Source organism: Pseudoliparis swirei, chromosome 17 (genome assembly GCF_029220125.1).
Source record: "Pseudoliparis swirei isolate HS2019 ecotype Mariana Trench chromosome 17, NWPU_hadal_v1, whole genome shotgun sequence".
NCBI lineage: Eukaryota > Metazoa > Chordata > Actinopteri > Perciformes > Liparidae > Pseudoliparis > Pseudoliparis swirei.
Genome location: NC_079404.1, coordinates 10,803,463 through 10,825,729, shown reverse-complemented (window position 1 = coordinate 10,825,729; position 22,267 = coordinate 10,803,463). Strand labels below are relative to the sequence as shown.

Below are 22,267 nucleotides of genomic sequence, written 5' to 3'. Positions count from 1 at the left end.
CTATTATATTTATAGAATGATCATTCATCATATCGGTCAAGAGGTGATCATATGATATTGATTCCCTGTTACAACTGAGCACTATGGCCCTGCATGGTTAATGACCGTAAATGACCTATCCGGGTTGCCGTAGTAATGCAAGACCGTAGCACACCTCCTCAATGAACGTTGGAAAGATGGCGACGGCATACGCACAAGCGAGAGTCAACTGTGCCGGCGGATAGAAAGTGGTCTAAAGACACACAAAGCTGCCTCTTTTGCAAAGATTTAACGGTGCAAAGTCGGTCTGATACTGCTGAGACATGGTTTAGTCCATGCACGGCCAGGAACAAGAAGCCACTGCTTTGCTATGGAGCCTCCGGATCGTAACAAGCCCAGCAGGTATGCGAATTTGTTGAACAGACACTACACCATCAGGACCTCGCACTTGCCAAATAGGGAGCTGAACGTCACACTGCAGTGGGCTTGGAGGGAGCGCTTGCGCATCTCTTAGAAAGTCACTTCCTGCCAAATAGTGATACGCGTGCAGTCGCTGCAACACTGGAGTTGCAAACTTTTTGGAGTCACATTTTTAGGCGTTCTCTGTTGCAAATATTAGCTTCTTGTCTGATTCCCAGTCGCTAGAGAGAAAGGAAAACATGCTCACCAAATGATAAGGTAACATTTACCAACGATAACATTGCAACATGTCAGACAAGCTAGCTAACGTCTCGCTACTTTAGCTGTCGCTTGTCACTTTATTGTTCACCCGCAAGTTCACTAACAGAGAGGGACTGCGCTGAAGCTGGATACGTTTTGCAACGTGGGCTTGTAAGGTCGACTTGAAAGTGTGTTTTCGATTATTTGAGCGTGCCACACCATGCATTTAATCAGAACACCGACGCGCAAAACTTCGCTTAGCATGTTGCTCCACTGTGATTGTTAACCTAAATCGTCTCGCAGGATTGTTGCACTCGTGTGGTTTTCTCTGTGATTTAATTGTGACACAGGGAAGTAGATTGTGTTCCGTAAACACTTAGTGCCTTTAGACCACGGACATTAAATACTCAGGCTAATTGGTTTTCGTAGAGGTCTGTAACTTTGTTCTGCAGATATGTTCAGCAGCAAATGTTTCGTCATGCATGTTTATATTGTTATTGCTTCGATGACAAGGTTACTGAACGATACGTGTCTGCGATCTCGCTGAGGAATGCATACAAACAGACAGTCAGAATTGTTATGACATATGTGCGCGTCTCCTAATCGAAACGCGGCATTGTTTGCCCCTGGCCGCTGGCGACAGACCCTCAGGAATCTGCTGTTATGTCTTCTCCCTTCTCGACGTGCAATGTCGTCAGTCTGCGAGTGTCTCTGAGTGCTTTTATCACATTGGATCTGCTCTTAACTGCCGTGAATCTTTTTTGAGGATGATTGTGCAATGCTTAAGGTCCGGCACTGTTGCACAAAGAATGCTGAGTCATGCTATTGCTGGAATTGTGTGTCACAAGTTATCATGTTTCCATGTTCACTGTGTTCTCAAAGTGTTTGGCTCTGCAGAGAACACCTCTGTGTTTGACTGGTTAGCATAAACTGCCTCACAATAGGTCTGCCTGATAATTAGAGTTTACATTTCTATAGTCTTGAGTAAAGTAAACAAAAGGCATTTAGTTTTTGTAACCGAGAGATCTACCTCAATAAGTGTATACACACTTAACCACTGAACATGCAAGGTTGGTTCAAACTGACGACTATTCCAAGAAAGGCAAGTAATGCACTTGCTTGGCAATTGAGGCCTATCAAGTACAGAGGTCCTTTGTCAATAATGCCATGTCATAGTCTGTCTGAAGACCTAGTGGGTTACACACGTTCCAGACATTTTAGGATATGCTGTACAGAAGGCAGTGGATAGCTGCCTGGAGCCCTGGAGACGCTCATGGGTAAAACTCAATGATGCCTTCATTTGCCAGGAGAACACAGATGGACCGTCCTTTAGCACTTCCTAGCTGCATCCTGTCTCTGCCCACACCTGCTTTAGAGAAATTAGTGCTACTCTCACATTCTGCCACTCTTCTGTCATTTCCATTTCAACAATAAGATCTTTGTCACGACTAAAACTAAGGCAATTGGTGTTACTTATATGCTGTTGGAGTAACATCATCATAATGGAGAAGGAAAGAAACAATGGTAACTTTCTGCAGAATAACATCATGCTCATCTATTTGATTGGGCATTTATGCCGTGCACAACGGCAATAAACTGAAATGCAAGTTAAAACTGACAAATGTGTTACTTATGACTCTACAGTTTCATCTTATTTCAGAGGTGGAGCAGACTGCTGTCTGCACAGCCTTTATGACGCAAGTGTGTGATTAGGTGAAATCATGCCATTACACCATTTACCTCATGCTGCCGCCCACACTCTGCAACAAGTGTCTTCATTTAGGTACACTACATCATGTGACTTGCTTTGGTTAATGGCATGAGCTTCTACTGCTCCTGTAAGGTCTTTGTATTTTCTTAGACTGGGGACTTGTTCCAGAAAGGGTGGTGTCAAGTATGTTGTGTTCATTGTCTGAATTCTGTCTTCAATTTTACTGATGGTGCAAATTTAGACTGCTGCATCAGTTATGACTGATTATCAGGGATACACAGGCACAGCTCGGAGGCCCATACTCTTGAAGGTACGAGCTGCACTTCCATTAAAATGTGGGTTCACGAATAGGTATTATATTCTTATTGCCTCAAAGTTATCACTTAGCTGAAATTAGTAGCCAGCAGTCGCATCCTTTTTACAGTGGGGGGTTATACAAATCTGGATTCAACCTACCAAGCATCAGTCATGCCAGCATGACCTAATTGGTAGAGTGTGTGCTCTTACAAAACCCTGGCCTCCATCTCCTCCTTTTCCTCTTTCTGAAAAAAAAATCCCCTTTAGTTTGGCCATTGTGTGAAAGTGTGCTCACTAACCAGCTGTGTGCTATTCAGCTGTGGGGCTCACGGGCCACGTGTCACAACTATACAATGGAGTGCCCCTTCCTGGTACAATAGTGTGTATGGTTGTGTCAAAGGTCAGGCCCCCCTGACTCTGGCAGCCCTTCATATAACTGCATCAGTCGCGATACAGAAAAGACTCTCGATGTTGTGCTGTTTATTATGCACTCGGTCTTTCTGCCTAGGGGCTCTAGCATTCCTCTGGCCCTTTTATTGGACCCCCAATGAGCCATCAGATGAGCTATTCAGTCCAGCCAGACACCATCTGCAGTGATAATCCACTAATGGCAGCTATGCAGGGACAGCTTGAAGATCATAGTGCTGCTGCTATGGATAACTGCAGGGCATGAGGGCCTGCAGCTTTCTCTCTGTGGCCTGCAAGTACATTTTTAGGAAAAAAAGCAAATCATTTAAAAACAGGCTTTGCGCAGTGTTTACTGCGGGAGCACAATCTGCGCTAGAAGTGTCTCATGGCAACCAAACAAACAACCAGCAATGATCGCGTCATTGGTTCCGCTGTCATTCCTGAGTGATTTCATCATGTCGTTCTGCGCAGAGAAAAATCTTTTTAAAACTTGGTCTCATTCCTCTCACATGCATGTACTATTTCTGTCCTCGGATACCAGATGAGTAGTAAACATGTGTGTGCACAATCCGATCATACTTTAGATTGACACAGTAGGATGTTGATGGCGCAATCTTGTTTCTCTGTGCAGCGTCCTGATACCCGTGGGGAATATTGCATCGCAAAAGCACAGCAATGTGCCTGTTGTTGTGCTAAATGCCTTTTTGCAACACACAACAGTATGCAGGCACTTTCTTGTGCCTGCATACTGAAACAATCACTGTTGTGTCCGTCTCCTGCAGAACAAGCCCCTCAACAGTTGCCCATACAATACACGCATTAAGGCACACGGTTCCTTTCTTAAGAAAGCGTTGGTCTGTAATTTCACGACTGTCGTGGTTAAGATGTTTGTGCTGTATCGTTGTTGCAGTATGAATGTCCATGAAGTCTTCATTGAATCTGCACTTTTAGTGCATCTGAAGTTGCATGATCTGCATCAGGTCTCTGTCTGTCCCTCGCATTTATTCACACAGCTGCTCCCAGGGGACTCTGTGTGTGCACAGAAACAGATCCTGGCTGCACTGAGGCCAGGGTAGGACACTTTTTGAAACTTGTAAAATAACATTTAACCGTTGTTCAAAAATAATAAATATACTTATTTAGTCTTACAGTATATGAGCAGTTGTCTTTAAATGGCAATAATACGACTATTAGGCAGTAGTCTACAGATTCAAAGTGTTTTCAGAAAACATAAATCAGACAATCACATTAAATGTTATTCTTATTTCTTTGTGGTTTATTTATTGTTATTACTTTTTTTACTATTAACAATTATAACGTATTTCTTTTTTATATTAAAAAATTATATTTCTTGATTTTTTTTGTGGACCTACCTAGTGCAGGCAATACAGATAGGACACACACGACAAAGAACAAAAAAAAGCGCTATTAAATTATGGGGTATTTTTTGCCCCTCTTGGTGATATTAGGGGCAACATTATAGTTCTTAGAGGCAGTTTTGCCCTTTGCCCTTGTGTATTTTCGACGCTGGTTGAGGCAGATGGGCAATAGAAGTCAGGATTGTCTCTTTGTGGCTGCTTGAAAAGCTGAAGCAAGTGATCTCCAGATGAACCCGGCTCCCTTAACACTCACTCCCCCGGCGAGTGTGCCCCTTTCAACTGTCTACACAGATGCAAACAGGCGCGTGTTGGGGAATGCCTTTCAGCCAGATGATCGATGGAGGGGCACATGGCAAAAAAAGCCAAAAGAAAGCTCGTTTTCATGCCCCCCCCCCACCCTCTTCTTTTTGTTGGTGGTGTAAGACCTTCCAACCTTTCTCTCTAATCCTGTTAAAAAACCCTCAGAAAGGAATTAGGGAACAAAGCTCTGACATTTTAATCTAAAGGCAGGCAGCTTGCACTCTTTTTCTTCCTAGAAGGAAGTGTTTCAAGTGTTTCCTCTCTGCAGAATTATGTGCAACATATTTACTATAGCATTTCATGACCTGACATTCACAGTGAGAATTTTGTTGATCAACAAGGAAGATGTGAACATCACGACTTGCGTCAAGATTTATGATAAACACATGAAAGTGACATGCTGTTTTGCATTAGCACTGTTTTTGCAGACCGGTTAACACTTTCTACGTACTTAAGGTGAGTGAGTCTCAGTGCTCCATGAAATCTTGACTTGTGCAGCGTGGTTGATGACTAAGCAGACCGAGTTAATGAGGGTTACTATGTCTCGCTCTCTGGTTGAGCCATTATGTTTACCCAGACCAAAAGAGGGTGCCAGTAGAGAACCCACAGCTTATTATGCTGCGTCTGGATGGCTGTGGTCGTGCACAGAGCATCGCTGCTGCACATTTATATGGGAGGCAGCCAGTCAGGCTCCAAAAGACAGAAACTCGTCAGTCTGCGGAAGGTAGCAGCAGACATTCAGTCTCGTTGCAGTTTAGCAACCTGTCTGCTGTGGAATTCGATGAGATTTGCTGCACACTCTGTTATGGGTACAAACAACCCTGTGCTGTTTGACCTTGCACACACATTTCTTTGTTTTCATTGTGATATGACTGAAATAGTTTCATAATGCACACCATTGGCTTTCGGTTAACATCACCAGGTTACAGTGCTTTATTGTCAAGGTGCAAAGCTAACTCATGTCTATAGTTTGTCTTGTCTGTTTTTGACACGACACCTTTAAATGCTGACAGGCAGGCGAAGCCAGTGGAAGATGCATCCCAACAGAACTCTGAATTGGATGACTCCTGGGACTCCCCAGAGGAAGCTCTGTATGGCACAACACCTCCGTATACCTCCCGCCAGATGAAACGCATGTCTGGCAAACATCCACGAAACAGTCAGGCGAGGAGTGCCGGTCGGTCTCCCAACAAGGGTAAGTCAATTTATCTATTGAAGTAGATATATAAATAATATTTAAAAATATACATTTGACCTGGCCCCGGGTTCGGATCCCGGTCTAGGTAGTCCTTCAGTGTGGAGTTTGCATGTTCTCCCCGTGTCAGCGTGGGTTCCCTCCGGGTTCCTCCCACAGTCCAAAGACATGCAGCTCAGGTTAATTGAACTCTAAATTGCCCGTAGGGGTGAGTGTGAGCGTGCATGGTTGTCTGTCTCTATATGTGCTCTGCGATGGGCTGGCGACCTGTCCAGGGTGAGCCTTATGTCAGCTGGGATCAGCTCCAGCGCCCGTAAATAGAACAAGCGGATTGGATAATGTAATATATGTTAACTTGTTTTACATGTAGTTTTAAATTAATTGTACGGACTAGGATGACATTTCTGTGTTTCTTTCAGTGGACCTTACCATTACCCCACCTGTCCCGAAAGAGAGTCCCAGGCCAGCTGAGACCCCTGAGGAGCACAGCTACAAGCAGGGCAAGAAGCAGAGGGCCACACTACGCTCCACGGAGAGGGACCACAAGAAGACTTTTGAAGGCTCCTTCATGCTGGATCCACTCTCAAAGTCGAGCCCTTTTGGTGCCCTCAACATGGATCCCAGGAAGCATTACTTGAGCTTGGGCTGCAGCAGCTGCAAACTTCCTGTGTCTATGCCCCATATTGCCCGGACCCACCGCCAAACCTCGAGGACAGACTGTCCCGCCGATCGCCTCAAGTTCTTTGAAACTCTGCGTCTGCTGCTCAAGCTCACATCTATGTCCTCCAAGAGGAAGGAGAAGGAGCAGAGAGGCCTGGAGAACATGGCCTTCATGGGTCACAACAACGAGGTCATTTGGTTGGAGCTGCAGGCTTGGCATGCCCGACGCTCCACCAGCGACCAGGACCTTTTTCTTTTCACTGCCCGCCAGGCCATCCCTGACATCATCAGGGAGGTGCTGCACTTTAAGGTCAACTATGTCGGCCTGAGAGGGGCGCAGTGGTCCGGGTCTCAAACAATCCTGGAGGGCTCTCAGACAGTCCCAGATCTCGTCTGTGGAGAGGAGGTGGAGCCTGCTGGAGCAGTGACCAACCACTGTGGAGTCGATCCCTGGGGCTTTAGCGCCTACCCCTCGACGGCAATGAACGCAGCAGAGCCTTTAGGCTCTGGCGCTGATTGCAGGGAGCACCTTCAGCGCCAGCGGCTTGCATTTGAGCAGGTCAAGCGTGTTATTGAGTTGCTGGAGTCTGTGGAAGCGCTGTACCCCTCGTTGCAGGCCCTGCAGAAGGAATATCAAAAGTATGCAGCACGAGATTTCCAGGGCAGGTTGCAGGCCCTCTGCCTGTGGCTCAATATCACCCAGGACCTCAACCAGAAGCTGCGTGTTATGGCCACTGTTCTGGGCCTCCATGACCTCTCCCGCATCGGGTGGCCTGTCTTTGAGATCCCTTCCCCTCGCTGCTCCCGTGGCAATGAAGAGGAGGAGACTGAGGAAGATGAGGAGGATGACTCGACAGCCACTTTTACTGCGGAAAGCGATGGAGAGGACAGGGATGCTGAGGAGGAGGAAGGGGTATTGGGACATGTAGCAGAGGGAGAGTTGTCGCCCTCCTTTACGCCTAAATTTGCCCGATTGTTATCAGAAGAGGAGTTTCTCCCAACTGCAACTGCAGGAAGTGCAGAGGCGATTGCCGGAGGAGTATTCCGCCCTACAGCCATTTACAGACCGTTTGTGGATAAAGCTCTGAAACAGATGGGACTGCGTAAACTGATCCTCCGACTACACAAACTCATGGACCGCTCTCTTCAGAGGTCCAGAGCAGCGCTGCTCCGCCACACCCCTGAACTAGAGGTAGGCTTTTGTTTTTTTTATCTGCTCACTTGATGGTTACCATCTTTTATTTATCCTCAGTAAATAAAATGGGAAAAATAAATAATGATTACAGCTTATTCAGTAAATGTTTAGAATAATGTATACATAACTGGTGTGCTGTGGTGATAAGATCATGGAGTAGTACAGGTAGACTTTTTTTCTCAGTAGCTTGATGCTGACATATTCAATTCAGTTTATTTTGTCTCACCCATTATCACAAATTACGAATTTGCCTCAGTGGGCTTTACAATCTGTACACATACGACGTCCCTGTCCCAGGACCTCACATCGATCATATACACTCAAAATAAACAAAGGTTGAGTCTCTTGTTCAAGGAAGGCATTCAAGTTTTTCACCCCTTTTTAAATTATCATGTCGCTGGTTGCTTGTTCATCCCTTCCATCTGAGGCTGCATAATTATGGAGAAAATTGTAGTCACAATTATTTTATAAATGTTTGCTCTTTCACATCTAAATAAACATCCCAGCTTTCACTTTCATATTGTGCTGCATTCCTGATCACGTACACATCTTTGCTTTGAAATGGGACGAGTCTTCATTTACAGTGCGTTCCCTAAAAACTAACTGTCTCCCCCATTTCTCCACAGAGCACTGCTTTCACTTTCATGTTGTGCCAAGCTAAATAATTAATCTTTGTATCAAAATAAGACATAAAATAGTTTTTTTTCTTCACTTGAATTCATTGCATTTTTTAAATTTGCCCATAGAGAGTACAGAAGCCTAGTTACTCTTCTCTGGACGGCAGTTTTACACCGGCTGCTGCTGTAAGGTGTACTCCATTGGTCCCTTTTAGTTGAGGAAGCTCTTTGTGCTGATTCCCACTATATTATTTTATTGTCGAAAAAAAAAAAGGAAATCCAAGATCATCAATCTTTTTCGGCGAGTGGATTTCATTTTCAGGTCTATTAAAACAGTGATGCAGCCTCAAGCTGACAGTCAAAGTAGATGCAGTAGATGTTAGGAAGAAAAAGGGCAAACTAAACACACACACAGTATAATTTAGAGGTTTTATTATTACACATACTTGTAAAATGTGTGATGAAATACAATGGTATGTGTGCCATTTTATATCAAATATATATTTGGCATTAAGTAATCATAGGTATAATGGTGAAATAGTACGTGGTTTCAAAGCCGTCATGTCTAGAGTTCCTTAAGTGGAGAGCAAAGGCAGCTGATTGTAATGTTCGTAGTGCAAATGTTAGCCATTTAATTAGGCACTCGAGAAAAGTCCAGGCCATAAACAACACAGGATGTGTACACACAAGCAAGCAACATTTAAAAAGAGTTAAGAGGAGAGTATTGTTGTTGAGTTTGTTGTAATGCATAGTCGACTGGCAATGAAAATGCAGTTTAAATACCAGTGAAAAGAAGTAACAAACAACGTTTTATTTAATATTACTATGGAGCCAACTGTTGACTGTTAATATAGTAACCATGGGGCTCTGTAATACATACTGGATTACTTCACCGGATCTTCTGCCTTCAGTTTTCAGACTTCCCAGACCCCATGCTGTACAGTGATTACCTGCCAGAGCTTTCCCGCCATGTGTCCTGCAGCTGTCCGGCTCATCCAGAGCTTGGAGCAGACCAGGTTTCCTGGGAGGATTTGCTGGACATGGACCTCCCATCCTTCCGGCCAGCGTTCCTCGTGCTGTGCAGAGTCCTTCTCAACGTCATTCATGAATGCCTTAAACTGCGACTCGAACAGAGGCCTGCTGGAGAGCCCTCACTGCTCAGTATCAAACAGGCAAGCAGCTGCTGACACACTCACTTGTGTGTTAAAGTTACTCTTCCTCCAATGTTGAATGACGGCACACATCTAACATATATATATATCGTAGGCCTTTTACTTCTCAAATAAAATAGATTGAGTCGCCGACTATGCATGCATTACCTTCCAGTGGGCAACACAATTAGCTGGTGCAAATACCTTTCTATCATTTTAATGTGATGGTAGCTTTGGTGGCCACTTGCCCTGGTCTTACAGAAAACTGTAATTCCTCCATATATATATAGATTATCAAATACATGATTAAGCTTCGTTAAAGAAAGAAATGGTTATCTTTAGTAGGTAACAATTGTTACCATGTTCCTGGCCAGTGCTATCCTTGAAAGCAGTAATACTTCACAGGTCCGTCATATATGTGCTAATCCTAATGTTTTTTCCATGTGTTATGTGCGCTCTATAGTTGGTGCGTGAGTGCAAAGAGGTTCTGAAAGGTGGTCTTCTGATGAAGCAGTATTATCAGTTCATGCTGCGTGGCGTGGTGGCTGACGCTCAGGGCTTGCAGACAAATGCCAATATTGACGAGTTTGAAGAGGACCTTCACAAGATGCTTGTGGTGAGACTCCGAACTTTTCTCCCCTCACTACTTCAAATTATTTAGTTTAAATGTTCTTATCTTTGGAAAGAAGGTCTTGAGCATTGTTGAAATATAAGTTGTGGTTGTCTGTTTTTGTAGGTCTACTTTGACTACATGCACAGTTGGATCCAGATGTTGCAGCAGCTGCCTCAGGCATCTCACAGCTTAAAGAACCTGTTAGAGGAGGAGTGGAACTTCACCAAGGTCATCACTCCTTACATCCGTGGAGGGGAGGCCCAGTCTGGGAAGCTTTTCTGGTCAGTCACTTCCCTGTAAACCAAACTAAGATTAATGCAATTGTTTTTGTTTGTGTGTTTTTTTCAATTAAATGATAAATTCACTATGTTTTGAAGTTAAGGAGAAATGATTACAGAAAGAAAAACCTGTTTACCTTGACTATTGTTTTCAGACTATACTTCTGAGTGTTATGAACGATGTATGTGAAATCCTTGCAGTGATATTGCTGGGATGCTGCTTAAATCCACTGGAGAGTTCCTTGATGCCGGCTTGCAAAAGAGTGGTAATGAATTCTGGGAATGTGCAGATGACAGCACCGCCTCAGATGAGATCAGGTAAAGAGGAGGATTTGTGTTCCAGTCAGTGTATTCATAGTTTATTTTGGCCCAGTGGAGGTGTTTTAATCTTTGAACCCTTTGATCTTTCAAGGCGGTCAGTTATCGAGACTAGTCGGTCACTTAAAGAGCTGTTTCACGAGGCCAGGGAGCGAGCGTCTAAGGCTCTGGGCTTTGCCAAAATGCTTCGCAAGGTGAGAGATGGCAGTGAAGAATCGTCACTGCCTTGAAATGGGAAACCACAACAGTCCTGACTTTGCAGTCAATCTGTGACCGTATTTATTTGCTCACCAAAGAACTGGGACAGTGTGTTCTGACACACACTTTGTTTGATTACCTCTGTGCAGGACTTAGAAGTCGCCGCAGTTTTTAGTTTCACTAACGGGGTGACTTGTCTCCTGGAGGCACTGAAGAAGGGAAACTACGTCAAGGTGCGTTTGCATCGCTGTCGAGTTCCCACATATCTGATCTTTCCTTCTTATGTTATACCTTTAACCTTCTTCTTCTATCCAGGTTCAGATTCCAGGCTTGGAGGAGCTGCAAGTTTTTGTCCCCTGTGCCTTGATGGACCAGCGGCCTCTCATCCTGCAGCTCCTCAATGCCGCCGTTGGTAAAGACTGCTCCAAAGAGCCCGACGAAATTGCAGAGGACGAGGCCTACCTCCTCATGAGTAAACACGGAGCTGGGGACCCAACTACTGGTTCTGACTGGGCTCAGTGGGACGGAGAGCTGCTCAAACTGGTCCCCCAGATGGAAACAGTTGACACTTTAAGAGACATGAAGGTTCGTGACATTTAAAAGTCTGTCTGTCTCTCTCTCTCTCTCTCTCTCTCGTTGACAAGCCTCCCACTGGTCCGATGTGCTTTCAGGTGGAGAACATTCTCTTGGTAGTGATGCAGTCGGCTCATCTGGTGGCCCAGAGAAAGGCCTTTCAGCAGTGCATGGAGGACGTGCTCACTCTCAGCCGGGAGCAGACATCGAGTCAGCCTCTCATCGCGAGTGCTCTGGAGGAGCTTAAGGTACTTGTATAAGCACACGCTCTGATTTCTCACCTGTGTTGTTGTAAAGACAGGTGCGTGTTGGTGTCCGACTTTACCCCGAATGTCCACTTTATTAACATTACACGAAAATGACTATGAGGCCAGACTTTTTTTAATTCGTTAATATCGGTCACATTCAGAGCCTCGTTACCACATGCCATTTCTCACAAGCGTGAGATCCATTTTAAGATTTGAATGCTTTCACTAATCCCTTTGACATTTAGGTTTTCCACATAACATTTGGATTAGAAACTGATAATAAATCACTCTTCTCCTACCACAGGATGAGGCACTACTGCTATGCATTAAGATCAGCACTGCCATCGACCGAGTGGAGTACATGTTCACCACGGAGTTTGAAGCAGAGGTGGAAGAGTCCGAATCGGCCACTTTGCATCAGTATTACAGAGAGGCCATGATACAGGGCTACAATTTTGCCTTTGAGGTAACGCTAACATTGTGTATTATTATCACAGCAGCACATCTAAGCCATCCCTCCTTCTACTCTCAATTGGTTTTATATATTTTTTTTAATAATACTACATCAGGACTGAATTATTTCAGTCTTCAGATCAAGGGAAGTTGACAGTAATACTTAATTTACTCCTGTTTGCTGTTTTCTTTCTTCAAATGTGCAGTACCACAAGGAGGTGGTGCGCCTGATGTCAGGGGAGTTCAGGCAGAGGATTGGGGAACGCTACATAACTTTTGCCCGCAAATGGATGACCTATGTCCTGACCAAATGTGAGAGTGGCAGGGGCACCAAGCCAAGGTAAGGCCTTACCTCCCATCAGGACCTGTTTTGCCCTGTGCCCTCAAGCTTTTTGCTTTTAGCCATAACAAGCTACCAGGGCAACATTGTACCGAGTGAAGCCTTTAAGTTATATTATTACTTGGATAAGGATGTAGATACTGAAACCTCTTCCATCATTAATAAAACATGTTATGTGTGTGGTAAAACAGCAAAATCAACTGACATGCTTCTCAGACAAAAACATCTGATTCATGTGATATTTGTGTATCGACTTCAGCTTTGATGAATACTTGAACGTTGTTGAAAGCATGTGCTGATGCACAGTATTGAGTGAAGTTTGTGGACACACTGATTGACCGCCATGTTTGACCTACAGATGGGCGACTCAGGGTTTTGATTTTCTTCAGGCCATCGAACCTGCTTTTATATCAGCATTGCCTGAGGATGACTTCCTGGTAAAATTGCCTGTTTCCTTCTCTTTGTCGTTTTCAAAAAATTGCACAACAAGCATAGTTTGAATATGATTCATTTGCTACATGTTGACTGAACCTGTGTCTTTTTTTGCAGAATTTACAAGCTTTGATGAATGAATGTATTGGACATGTGATTGGAAAACCTCATAGCCCAGTCACTGGCCTGTACATTGGTAAGATGCTCCTCCGTGATACAAATTGTTGGTGACTTGAATCTCTGGAGCTCAATTGCCTACAGTCGAAAACTGTGGTTGCCCTAGTTAAGTTTGAAGTAGTGTGGAAAAGGAGGATGTTTGCTCATCAAACATTTACTGGTTGAAGAAAGAAAAATAAGTAAATATAATCCAAACAGGCCGGCTGCAGAATGTCACTTGTTACCGCCGTTTAATGCATTACAAAAGTAATGTTGAAAGAAACATAATGACTTTAAATTTGACCACCAAATACTTTGTTGATGGAAAAGGTCTAAACTTTAAAGGCTGAGAAAACTAAGATATGGAGGCAACTAAATGTTGGAGTTGGATGGAGTAAAGCCCCACAATGCAGTGGCTTTCATGTGGTGACATGATCTGACCACTGCAGTTATAAAAAAACATGTTATTTCCTGTGATCTTTAGTTCATTGTAGATTTCTCACAAACTATAAACAATGGTTCTTTCTGTGGGTGGGGGGACCAAACTAAGCATTTTTTATTAAATTTTTTCAGCTCCCAGGAATAGTCCCCGTCCTGTGAAGGTCCCTCGCTGCCATAGTGACCCACCAAACCCCAATCTGTTCATCCCTAATGCTGAGGGTTTCAGGTAGGGGGTTTAGTCCACAATAATCTGTCCTTCAATACTCTTTCCCGCATGGCTCTTCATGCCGCCGCAGCTTTGTATGTTTATTGATGTTTTTGCACTGCAGTTGGTGAGCTTATAAGAGATGCAAGCTTCTCTGTGTTTTGTATGTGTCAGCTCCAAGTTTGTCATTTCCTTTTATGTTTAGTTCGTTGTTGTTCAATGTCTGAGTGAGTGTGTGTGCGTCTGTCCCTCAACCAGCCACCCAGTCACACGCATATCTACACACCTCCCACTCAAGCCACCATACTTTCCCGAGGCACAGCTCCTCAGTTTGTTTTTTCACCACACAGCTCTCGAAGTCTCCCTTGCGACCTGCGGAACCAGCTGTTCCCCAACGGCCCTCGCCCAGTCCCTCAGGGCCCGGGGGAACACAGCCACACCAAAGCACCCAGCAGCAGCCCCGGTGACGTCAGGTAGCTTTGCCCCCAAGTCACCTGGTAGAAACTGCGGTCAAATCACATCCTTAGTTTTAAAAACGCCATCCCTGATTTTTAACATAAAGCTGCTGGAAATTCCTTTGAAATATTTAGTTTGCAGACCTTATAACAGTCAAAATGTATAAAGAATACAACTTCTTTATTCCATTCTTAACTTTTACAGATTTAATTTATATTTGTTTAACTGAAATGCTGATGTTCTGCTTTTAGCCTTCAGATTGTGTCTAAGCAAGCACTATACATTTTAATATTCAGACATCTATTGGATTAACTACCTTGTCCAGTCAGTCTCCCAATCTCTGCAAATTGAGAATTTCCTGGATTTTTATTTCAAGCACTCTTTTGTACTTTTAGAGAAGTTTAAGTTTGTTTGCACAAAACGTTCGCCTGGATTACATGAACCATTTTATTTAACTAAATGAGGAATTTGCCAGAATGCTATTTTACCTGGAGTTTAATGGATTTCTTTAATGCATTGCTGGTAGATTTACAGGATGGCTCTACAGATATGAACATGTTAATCACTATAGACTTGGTAGAGTATAAAAGAAGTGCTGCTCGAGAAGATGCATCTAAATAATATGAATGGCATTGCTGTAAACTACAAAAGAACATTTAACTTCAGGAAAAACCTCAGATTACTGCTCGTGAGAATAAGCAGTATTCTGAGCATCGTGTGTTAATGTAGCTTTTACAACCCCACTAAATGTCACCTAATCAGACAAATGGCTTTACATAAGTCTTGCTACTGGTCAAAGGAAGAGAATGATAGTGGTGCATGGTGTGAAAACGCTGCTTCAATGAAAGAGTGGGCGATGACATTCTGCTTTTAGTGCTATTAACATTAGTCTTGCTTTGACGCTGGTGAGTCACAATCATTAGATTTAGAGATTATTTGTGGGTGCTTTTGAAATCGGAACATGCACTCTGGAGATCTAACCTTTTAAGTGTTTGAGGATGATGTTTGAGGATGATGTATGATGACTCGTGCATGCTGAACTGTTAATGGCATTCAAAACGCATACTAATAATCAGCTCACTCTTTTCTCTCAAAAGGTCATCTGGTTCTTTTTTTATATTAACTTGAAACCCTCACACTGGCTGCCCAGATTATAATTGTGTAGTATGTAATGGGTGTGGCCACAAACGGAGAGAACCTCAGAGGCCGAAACCTACGATCTGAATCAGGAGGTTGATTGGACCCCCATGTTTTTGCAGGGGATCCAGTTACCATGAAAATGACCGTCTGTCGTCAGTTGCAGCCGAGTTGCATTTCAAATCTCTGAGTCGCCACTCCAGCCCCACAGAGGACAAAGAAGGTGGGTGCATTCAGTGCTATATAGTATTTGATCCACATTGTGCATATAGACTTTCTAATTGGCTGAATTTTCTCTTGTGATTTATTTCCCCCCCCCAGAGCCGTTCTATCCTAAGGGAGACCCGAACAGCGCTGCTCGTCGAAGCTGGGAGCTCCGCACCTTTATTAGCCAGTCCAAGGGTGAGATTGAGTGAAGAGGCATGTTAGATTGACTAAAACATACAAAAAGGGAAACGTTCAAACGTGAAGATAATGCATGACAAAATCATTTTACTTGCCACCCATCTCAGACACTGCAGCCCGGCAGAGCCCCATGGAGGCGGTCCGTCGCTCCATTCGCAAGTTTGAGGACAAACGGTACGCTGTGATGAAGCAGCGCAACATCATCGGCCAAGTGTGTCACACACCCAAGTCCTATGACAACGTCATGCACGTTGGGCTCAGGAAGGTGACCTTCAAGTGGCAGAGGGGCAACAAGATAGGTACGGCTACCTACTGACTGCATTTGTGATGAAGTGTGTCATGTGAAGCACATGCAGGCAGTGATGGGATGTTTGTGCGTTTCACAGGTGAGGGCCAATATGGGAAAGTATACACCTGCATCAACGTTGACACTGGTGAACTAATGGCTATGAAGGAGGTATGTACAGAAACACCAATATAATAGTTAAATAAATATCTGCAGGTAGCGGTAAGACTTTTTGTTCTTCTTAAACCAGATCCGATTCCAGCCAAACGATCACAAAACCATCAAGGAGACTGCAGATGAGCTCAAGATATTCGAAGGCATTAAACACCCGAACTTGGTGCGATACTTTGGAGTGGAGCTCCATCGGGTAAGATTCACACGCTTTGCTTCGAGCCAGGCGTCACACGGCGCATCCCGAAGCAGTTTGTTCATGTTAATGCTCTCCCCCTGCAGGAGGAGATGTACATCTTCATGGAGTACTGTGACGAGGGCACTCTGGAGGAGGTGTCCAGACTGGGGCTGCAGGAACACGTCATCAGGCTCTATAGTAAACAAATCACTACAGCCATCAACGTCCTCCATGAACACGGCATTGTCCACCGGGATATCAAGGGTCAGTTTCACACGCTCTCTCATATTTGTTTCCTTATCAGATATGCGGAAATGTTGAGGGAACTCGGCATCCATTGACCCTCTGCTAATTCTGTCTCTTCTTATCAGGAGCCAACATCTTTTTGACTTCATCGGGCCTGATTAAGCTTGGTGACTTTGGCTGTTCAGTCAAGTTGAGGAACAACACTCACACCATGCCAGGGGAGGTGAACAGCACCCTGGGAACAGCAGGTTAGATCATAGTTGTGTCTGGTTGCCACCACCAGGGGTCACTGGGGCTTGATATTAATGAGTTTCCTTTCACCAATGGATGTCGACCCACATGCTGTGATTTATTACAAAAGTGTGTTCATATATGGTCTTAGTGTGTCTGTAACCCTTTCCTTAACTTGAGTAGTTGATACAGTGAGCTTCATTTTAAAACAGATTTTTATGCGTAATTAAATCAAACATATTTTCCATTGATTCCATGGAATTATACACAAATATATTTATTAAACCTGCAGAGTGTCTGATGAATCGGTTTTATAATTTAATAACTGTTTTATGTCTAAATCAGCATACATGGCACCTGAAGTCATCACCAGAGCAAAGGGTGAAGGTCACGGACGAGCAGCAGACATCTGGAGTTTGGGCTGCGTTCTCATTGAGATGGTGACTGGAAAGGTAAGGAGTGATAGGGCATAAAGTATTTTGACCTATTAATATATCCGTAAAAGTAGGTGCAGGTGACTTTCTTTGCTCCGCTCCGCGCACACGCCAGCATCGGAGCTCTGCGGACGGCGAGCCGAGAAGTGTTTCCGTGACACGTAAATAAAAAATGACATGCTGCTGTGTAGATACGATCAATAACAGACGTTTAATAAAAGAACAAAGACATCTTTAAGAAAAGGACCTGACATTACTTCTGCTGTACAGGGGGGCGGCGGAGATTATTTTATTTTTCAACTCAAAATTGTCTGCGAGCCATATGCCGTCACCGGAAGAGCCATATTTGGCTCGCGAGCCCTGGCCTACACCCTATCGCAAGTAAATGAGCTGCAATTATACACGACTTCAAAAACATTTTGAAAGGTCATAAACCATATGCGCCAGTTGCCTTCCACAGGTTGGAAGCCGTCGAAGAAGGGCAAAGAATATTAATAAATGTTTCAGTCTTACGCAATCTGAGGATCTGGTAGCCCTTCATCAAAACTGCCTCTTGCAGAGTCTTGAAATGGTAATTTATTTAAAATAGATAGCTTCTAGTTAAGCTTGTCAAAGGCCAATATTTGTCCACATACTTAAGGTTTTGAATTTATTTCCCCCTTTCTTATCGCTTCAAACCAGAGGAAATTATGTAATGTCCTTTTAATCTCATCCTACAGAGGCCCTGGCACGAGTACGAGCACAACTTCCAGATCATGTACAAAGTGGGCATGGGCCATAAACCCCCCGTCCCAGAGAAGCTGAGCACAGAAGGGAAGGACTTCCTCGGTCACTGTCTGGAGAGCGAACCCAAACGTCGCTGGACAGCGAGCGTGCTGCTAGACCACCCGTTTGTCAAGGTGAGACGCGACTATGGCACGCATGCTAAAGGGGTCCTGATTTCCTTTTATGTCGCAACTGCCAGACTAAAAGCCCCATGTAATCCCAAAAGAACGTAACGAGTGAGCTGTCGTGGCTCGACTGAACATCGAGTAAAAATGCTTCATATTAAAAACATTATTTTACAAACGTGAACGCTGGTCATACACAAAGGTCCATTACAGCTTTTTTATCTTTTGTCTGTTCCAGGTTTGTACGGATGAAGAGTGAACGGACCTTCTCTGCGACTTACGTTTACAAATTAAAGCACTACTGTACATGCTGTTGGCAAAAGACCTAGACGTGGAGAAGAGGAATTTACGGCTGAAGGCACATGGACTTAAACTGAGGAACTAATACAATATCATTTCAGAGGACAACTGGACCTAAGCAGTTTAGGGTTGACTCTGCACCCTTGGACTGGGCTGTACATACTGTAAGAATAGCATTGGCTTTAATTCTTGTATAAACAATATTGTAAAGTTAAAGTAACTATTACCACATGTGTTGTCCTCACTGGTGAAAAGACTTCTCGAAAAGCATTGAGGAATCCTGTTTTTTTCTTTTTTTACAAATGGGGTAGGGGGGGGACAATATCTATGGCACTTTTAAACTGTTTACCCAAGGGACTGTCGAGTAGAGGAGAGGGAGGCATCGTAGCCCTTCGAGGCTGCAAAGGTGTGTCAAGTTTCACTGAATGGAAAGAGGCTGGTTTACCTTGATGCAATGAACACCATCCAAATATTCTAATTAATTTATCTCTCGTCATTTGGCACTGGGAAGGATTTTTTTTAATGCATCTTTCTTTGCCTTTCGCTGAGGCGTCAATGTCAAGTTGGAGCAATGTTCAAGTCTTCTGGTCGCCGGTAAAGAGTCGTTGATGTGACTGGAGAACCGGGGCCTGCTCTGCCTCCCTGCTGCTGAACACAACATCCACACAACACTGACACACACCACAACTCCTGGTCCTCTGCTGCTCTGTCAGTGTTTGCTATGTCCAAACAATATTAATAAACCTTTTGTTTTTTTAATGAGATTTGTTTGTGTTCTTCCATTGGAAAAAAAAGAAGCCATTTATTATTAGTATTACACTTTTATCCTAAATAAATAAATACATTTTTATTTGAGGCATAGTATGAACATGTCACATTTGACAACTGTTTAAAGATGTGACATCTTGAGTAGCAGCAAATTAGCAGCTCAGGAGTCTTACATTGTTTAGAGAAACCGCCTTATTAATGTAGTTTGCTTTCCTACTATCAACAGGGATGGACTTGTATACCACTGTATAATGCCATGTTTTACAAATGTATTTCTAAGTTGTAACTTTTGGCTTTATTAATGATAAAAACAGTTTACTGAGCTTTATGGATCAGTTCAAAGCCCTTTGAAGAATAGCGTGCAGGCTGTGAAAACATATTCCTTCAGGTTAAGTGACTGCAGAGTATCTGGAATTCTGGACCAAAATTAAAAGAATTAGTTGTACTGCAAAACAACATTACAAAGTGCTTTACATAGTTGAAAACTGCAATGAAATAAAGCCATTACAGAAATACTAAATATTCTCAAAAGTAATGACACTAACTGAACACTTGTTCATGTATCAAGAGAACTCAAGCCCCAATAAAGTTGATGGTGGTCCAGCCGTGTTCTGGGACAAATCTAACCGTCATGTGACAATCGCTGGTGATCCATTCTGCGCAGGCTTAAATGAGCCAATTAAAAATCTCCATGGCAGAAGACGACACCACTGCTCTCTTCCTAAATCCATGTGAATGCTTTATATAGTGACTATGCTGTTGTAAACATCACTGCTGTATTTAGTTTATATAAATGATCAATCTAAATCATCAGAATTATATATATATATATATACACACAATATGGAGTAAGCACAGGGTAATGTGGTCTGCAACCTCACCACTAAATCTCAAAGTTCCTTTAACATAATACATTTAAAATAAATGTATAAGATTGGGCTGGTCTCTTCCCATAAAAACTAACGTAGTACTCTCCACAAACATGGGCACGTATTTATTGGGGGAGCTGCAACACATCTCCATCTCAGACTTATTGAAGCGTAAGCACATGCCTGAACGCTGTTCGGGACATGCTCCTGATGAATCCTGTTTTCCACAAAAGGAGACTTACATTAGAATTGTCAAATCCGCTATTTTAGGGAACTTAGACAAAAATGGAGCTGGTTAAATTGAGAGAAAAACCTGTATGCTCATTTCAGGATGACTTCACCTTTGGCATCAATGCATGAAACCATCCTGCAGAGTAGAGAGCCACAGAAACGAAGATGGTCTGCTGAGCGAGTAGCAGGCCCTGAGCAGCCAGTTGATCAAGGGCCAGGCTCACTATGGGGCCAGGGAAACGCCGTTTGTGTTTAGTGCCATGTGTTGACACATAAATACACACAACTCAGAACCAAAGTCCTTAACAGAAGAACATGGTTAAGTTTGTTTCTAAGCCATGTTAATATCTCTGCCTTTATTACCACTATTATAATTGATTCAATTCAATTACATGTTGCTTTGAATTTCTCTAGAAAGTGGGAGGATAAATGTAATCAAAGCCTATGGCCAAACTTCCATCTGCAAAGCACACTTACCTTTTCCTGGTAGTTTGTTGACTCAAGAAGCTGATTCTGCCTCATCTTCTGGGATCAACTGGATATGGATTCTCCTGCAGGGAAGAGGGAAGTCCCATCACTCAGGTAAACAATAACCATAGACGGCTAACCGCATGGGCGAAGTGGGCTCTCTGCAACCGGCTTGTGTCCCTGCAGGTGGGTGTGGTCAAGGGTCATCAGAAAAGTGGACACACCTGAGGTAATCAGCAGCACTAGCAACACCTGGGCCTTGTGTGCCAGTGCTGCATTTACAAGTCTCTCTTTCTCTCTCGTTTCAATGAGATGATATTGGTTGAGTCTGTGGTGAACATATGAAACATAGGAAAAGACAACCGACTCATTGTTTCAGTGTTAATTTAATCATACAAATGCTTAATTATAGATGCAGGAGAAGAAAAACTAAGCTTTATTTTGACAGTTTTTTGTCAGATGAATGTGCTATTTTAGGACTATATCAAAGTTCATCTCATCCACTCACCATGCCACCCATCTGAAATCCATACATAGTCACAAAGTAAAACCACAGAATTAATCCAGCAATATTCAGATTTCTCACCGTGTTTGATGATAACAACTCGGAGAACGTTTGATAAAGGATAATATCCTGAATTAATATCAAATAAACCAGAAAATGTATGTAAAATAAAGAAAAAATAACAAAGAAACAATATATACACACACACACATCTTCCATATAAATACGTTTTTAATCACATTTATAACTCAAGAATTGTTCTATAAATAATTCTCTTGAAAACCAAAAAGGAGTTCACCATTCTTACATCCATTTCAACATTAGTCCAAAATTGGACTCCAACAGAAATACATCTTTTTTTAATCCCTTTTTTAGCCTTTTGTACAGTAAACTTACAAACATCTCTCAAATCCACATCAACTCTAGTAAGACCGAGTGGTGGACTTCCGCCGTGGTAAACGCACTCCTCCGGTACCAGTGAGCATCCAGGGACTGGACATTGAGATTGTAAAATCTTATAAGTACCTGGGTGTTCACCTGAAACACAAACTGGACTGGGCTGACCACGCACATGCACTCTATCAAAAGGGACCCGACTCTTTCTGCTGAGGAGACTGAGGTCCTCTGGAGTGCAGGGAGCACTGCTGAAGACCTTCTTGGACTCTGTGGTGGCATCAGCCATCTTCTATGGAGTGGTCTTCTGGAGCAGCAGCAGCATGGCAGCGGCTGACAGGAAGAGGCTGAACAAGCTGCTAAAGAAGGCCAGCAGCGTGCTGGGTGTCCTCTGGATACTGTGGAGGTGGTGGGGGACGGGAGGATGATGGCAAAGCTCTCGTCTCTGATGAACCACGCCTCCCACCCCATGCATGACACTCTCAGCTCTGC

At 43.5% G+C, this 22,267-nt stretch overlaps 2 protein-coding genes across 6 annotated transcripts in view; one reads left to right on the top strand and one right to left on the bottom strand.

Annotated features, from left to right (window-relative positions):
• LOC130206856 (cilia- and flagella-associated protein 46-like) overlaps positions 1-22,267 on the bottom strand; it is a 233,052-nt gene that overhangs the window by 201,764 nt on the left and 9,021 nt on the right. The gene's annotated exons all lie outside the window — the stretch shown is intronic.
• Positions 204-19,305, top strand: map3k4 (mitogen-activated protein kinase kinase kinase 4). 3 transcript variants are annotated; one of them, XM_056435039.1, is made up of 27 exons: positions 204-381; positions 5,748-5,929; positions 6,349-7,781; positions 9,313-9,573; positions 10,016-10,168; positions 10,289-10,446; positions 10,645-10,761; positions 10,856-10,955; positions 11,109-11,192; positions 11,275-11,544; positions 11,631-11,780; positions 12,085-12,246; positions 12,440-12,573; positions 12,932-13,010; positions 13,123-13,201; positions 13,735-13,828; positions 14,158-14,280; positions 15,523-15,623; positions 15,722-15,802; positions 15,913-16,104; positions 16,192-16,262; positions 16,342-16,458; positions 16,545-16,704; positions 16,812-16,934; positions 17,263-17,369; positions 18,071-18,250; positions 18,480-19,305. In XM_056435039.1, exons 1-27 carry the CDS (start codon positions 350-352, stop codon positions 18,498-18,500), a joined length of 4,764 nt encoding a protein of 1,587 aa, XP_056291014.1. In that variant the 5' UTR covers positions 204-349; the 3' UTR covers positions 18,501-19,305. The 3 variants fall into 3 exon arrangements, with proteins under 3 accessions (XP_056291014.1, XP_056291016.1, XP_056291015.1); XM_056435040.1 differs by lacking the exon at positions 204-381 and adding an exon at positions 535-657; XM_056435041.1 differs by lacking the exon at positions 14,158-14,280.